We start from the raw sequence: 3,262 nt of genomic DNA on the forward strand, positions 1-3,262 counted from the left end.
GAAGCGATTCAGGGAGAGTGCGACCAAGAGAGGATCGATGAGGTGCATCTCCTCATCGGAGAACAACGAGGTTTATGGGGGATCAGACACCATCTCCATCTCCTTTAACCCTTTCTCTCCGCTCCGCCTTGTCCCGTCCTCTTCGGTAGAAGGAGCTGCGACATCTTCCCCTTGGGGACGCAAGAGACCCAGAGTGGCGGTAAAGAATAGGGTTAAGAGGGGGAAGGTTAGCCGGCCAAGAGGGCGCCCAATCAAAACGGGCGAATACTCGAAGCTGGCTAGCGCGAAACAGGAACTCGCGGTGGCGCGCCAGAAAGAGTTGCGCGTTGAAGCGGAGGTGCACTTCTTCGAGTCCGATCGCAGGAGAATGGAGACTCGCCTACAATTGAAGAAAGAGTGGGGACTAAAAATAGCTGGCCTCCCCCCAGTTGCGAAGAGATAAAGGAGGCCAGAAGGCAAATAGTCCTGAGGGAGTTGACCGACAGCGTGGAAGTTGTCAAGAAGTGGCCAAAAAATCTGGCAACTTAAAGGGCACCTTTCAAAAGGCCCTCCAGAATGCGGCCAACTCCATAAAAGACTCGGCCATGGAGCTTGGCTCTCTTGTGGCAAGCGAGGAAGTAAGGAGACTAGAGGCAGAAGTCAACGACCTTAAGAGTCGGTTCTCCCACCTCCAAGAAAAGCTGGAAAAGAGGGAGGGGGAAATAAGGGAACTGAGGCTTCAAAAACAAGCCTCACTTCCAGTTCCTACCCCTCCCGCCCCTTCTAATGCTGCCTCTTCGTCCCCCTTAGTGATACCAGGGAAGAGAAGAAAGGGAGGAAAAAAGAAAAGAAAAGAAGGGAAACAGAGGGACGCACCTCCCTCCACATCCCAAGTCGCTTGGGAAATGGATAACCCCCTACAGGTCCCGCTCTCAAGCGACGAGGATAAGAGCTGGGGTGGGAATATGGAGGTGGAGATGGAAAGGGTGCTGCCTTTTCCTCCTCCCCCCCCCATAGTAACGAGGGTGAAAAAATGGCACCTGTCAGAGATGGGAACGCAGACATGGTGGCCATAATAAGGTCGGTCATGGAGGAGATGAAGAAGGACCTTATTGAGAGTGTGACCGTTCCTGTCCCCAGGCAGACTCAGAAAATGGTGTCTGCAAGGTTTGAGGTCTTAGAGGAAAGAGTCCCTCTCCTTCCAGAGAGACCTCTAAGACCGACCCTGACCCGTGATGAAAAGAGGGCAGGACGGATGCCTCAACCTCCTCAGCTGGGCCCTCCAAGGAGAAAGAAAAGAAGAAGAAAGGGAAAGGAGAGGAAAAAGTAGGAAAGGATCAACCAGGGAAAAAGAAGGGATCCAAGACAACGGCATTTGTGCGTGCCTCTAAACCCGAAAAGGGGAAGAAGGGCAGCAAGGCTGTTCCCCCGAACCCTCCTCCCTCTAAAGAAAGGAAACAGGAAGGGAAACCTGTGAAGGATAAAGAGCTCCTCAAGAATAACCCGCCGAGCAAGCTTACCTTCGCGGAAGTGGCCAAGCAAAAGCCAGCCAGAGATCCAGCTCAGGCTGGACCGCCGGCGAGAAACTCTGGAGGTGGAAGAAAGGAGAAAACCCAGCTCTGGGAGAAGGGAAAAGGAAGAGGGAGAGGAAAATCCCCCATAGATCGGCGGCAGTGACCATCACACTGCCGCCATTTACGGGGGAAAAAGACATCATCATGACAGAGGTGATGTCCCGGGCGACGAAAAATATCAACCTCCGGGAAATGGGCATCGAACATCTCCGCCCCAAGCGAACCATTACCGGAGGTCTGTTATTAGAGATCCCGGGGGAGAAGAATACCCCAAAGGCAGATAAACTGGCGGGGCAGCTTTCCAAGCTCCTGGAGGGCTTGGGGGTCAAAATCTTCAGACCCAAAAAGATGGCCGAAATAAGACTCTCGGGCATGGACGAGTCGGTCGACGCGGAGGCCATCTCACGCGCAGTAGCTGAGGCGGGAGGCTGCACGGCGGACGAGGTACAGGTGGCGACCCCTAAGAAGTCCCAAAGGGGACTGTTAACAGCATGGTGCCGCTGCCCCGAGACTGCCGCCCATAAAGCGGCTCAATTGGAGAGGATAGCAGTGAGGTGAGTGAGGGCGAGGATTGAGCTCCTTCGGCCTCGCCCACTCCAATGTTATAGATGCCTGGAATTCGGGCACACCAGACAGGAATGTAAGTCGGAGACAGATCGCAGTGACTGCTATTACCGATGCGGGCAAAAGGGTCATCGGCGGCAAAATGCGAAGGGAACCCTCACTGCACAGTATGTGCAGATAAGGGTCTCAAGGCGGCGCACAGGATGGGTGGGATTTCCTGCCCTTTGGCCAAAAAAGCTCCGCAGAAGAAGACACAAAGACTGGGCTCCCAAACCCAGCCAGTCAACCCCTTTCAGCCAAGTCCCAAAATCAAGGGAAGAGAAAGGATAGAAGAAACAGGAGGGAGCAGCCAAACCCAAAACGCTCCCCCCCTCCTTAAAGCATCTTCCAGGGAGGAAATCCCGAGGAGAAGCCCGATCACCTCAACCCCAGACCGGGCGGAGGAAGCGAAGGGCTCGGAGGACACGCCCATGGAGGTGGCGTAATGACCTTCCGAGTTCTTTAGATAAACGCCAATCACGACGCCACGGCACAGGACTTGCTTTGCCAAAATGTGGCGGAGTGGAACATTGGTCTGGCGATAGTCGCAGAGCCGTACTTCGTCCCTAGCCGTGCCGATTGGCTGGGTGACGGGTCGGGCTCCGTGGCTATCGTGAATGGAGGCGGACCCAAATCTCCCACTTTCATGCTACTGGAAAGAAGGGATGGTTACGTGGCAGTGGAGTGGAGGGAGACGGTTGTGGTGGGTATGTACTGCTCACCCAGCCGGGGTCTCCCAGTCCTCGAGGGACAAGGTGGGGGGAGTGGTTCGACGCTCCCTTCACCGCCCAGTCGTAATAGCCGGGAACCCCAATGCCAAATCTGGTGAATGGGGTTCCCCAGTGACCAATGTGAAGGAAGTGGCCCTGGTCAAGTGGGCAGAGGAGATCGGCCTTGAGGTGCTCAACCGGGGCAGAGCTTTCACATACGTGCGGCACAACAAAGCGTCAATTATTGACATAACGCTTGGAAATCCGTTGGCCGCATGGTGAGGGAATGGAGAATTCTGGAGAGAGAGGTGACACTATCAGATCATAAGTATATTTGGTTCGACGTCGCCGACCCCCCCAGAGGTCGACTAAAAGAGGTGCGCGAGAGGAGAGGCC

At 54.9% G+C, this 3,262-nt stretch overlaps 1 protein-coding gene across 1 annotated transcript; it reads left to right on the plus strand.

Moving 5' to 3' along the window:
* Positions 1-1,697: 1,697 nt before the first annotated feature.
* LOC140673506 (uncharacterized) lies at positions 1,698-2,111 on the plus strand. The gene has a single exon (XM_072906483.1). The coding sequence runs from the start codon at positions 1,698-1,700 to the stop codon at positions 2,109-2,111; it is 414 nt and encodes a 137-aa protein (XP_072762584.1).
* Positions 2,112-3,262: the final 1,151 nt, after the last annotated feature.

This window comes from Anoplolepis gracilipes, chromosome 14 (genome assembly GCF_047496725.1).
Source record: "Anoplolepis gracilipes chromosome 14, ASM4749672v1, whole genome shotgun sequence".
Lineage (NCBI taxonomy): Eukaryota > Metazoa > Arthropoda > Insecta > Hymenoptera > Formicidae > Anoplolepis > Anoplolepis gracilipes.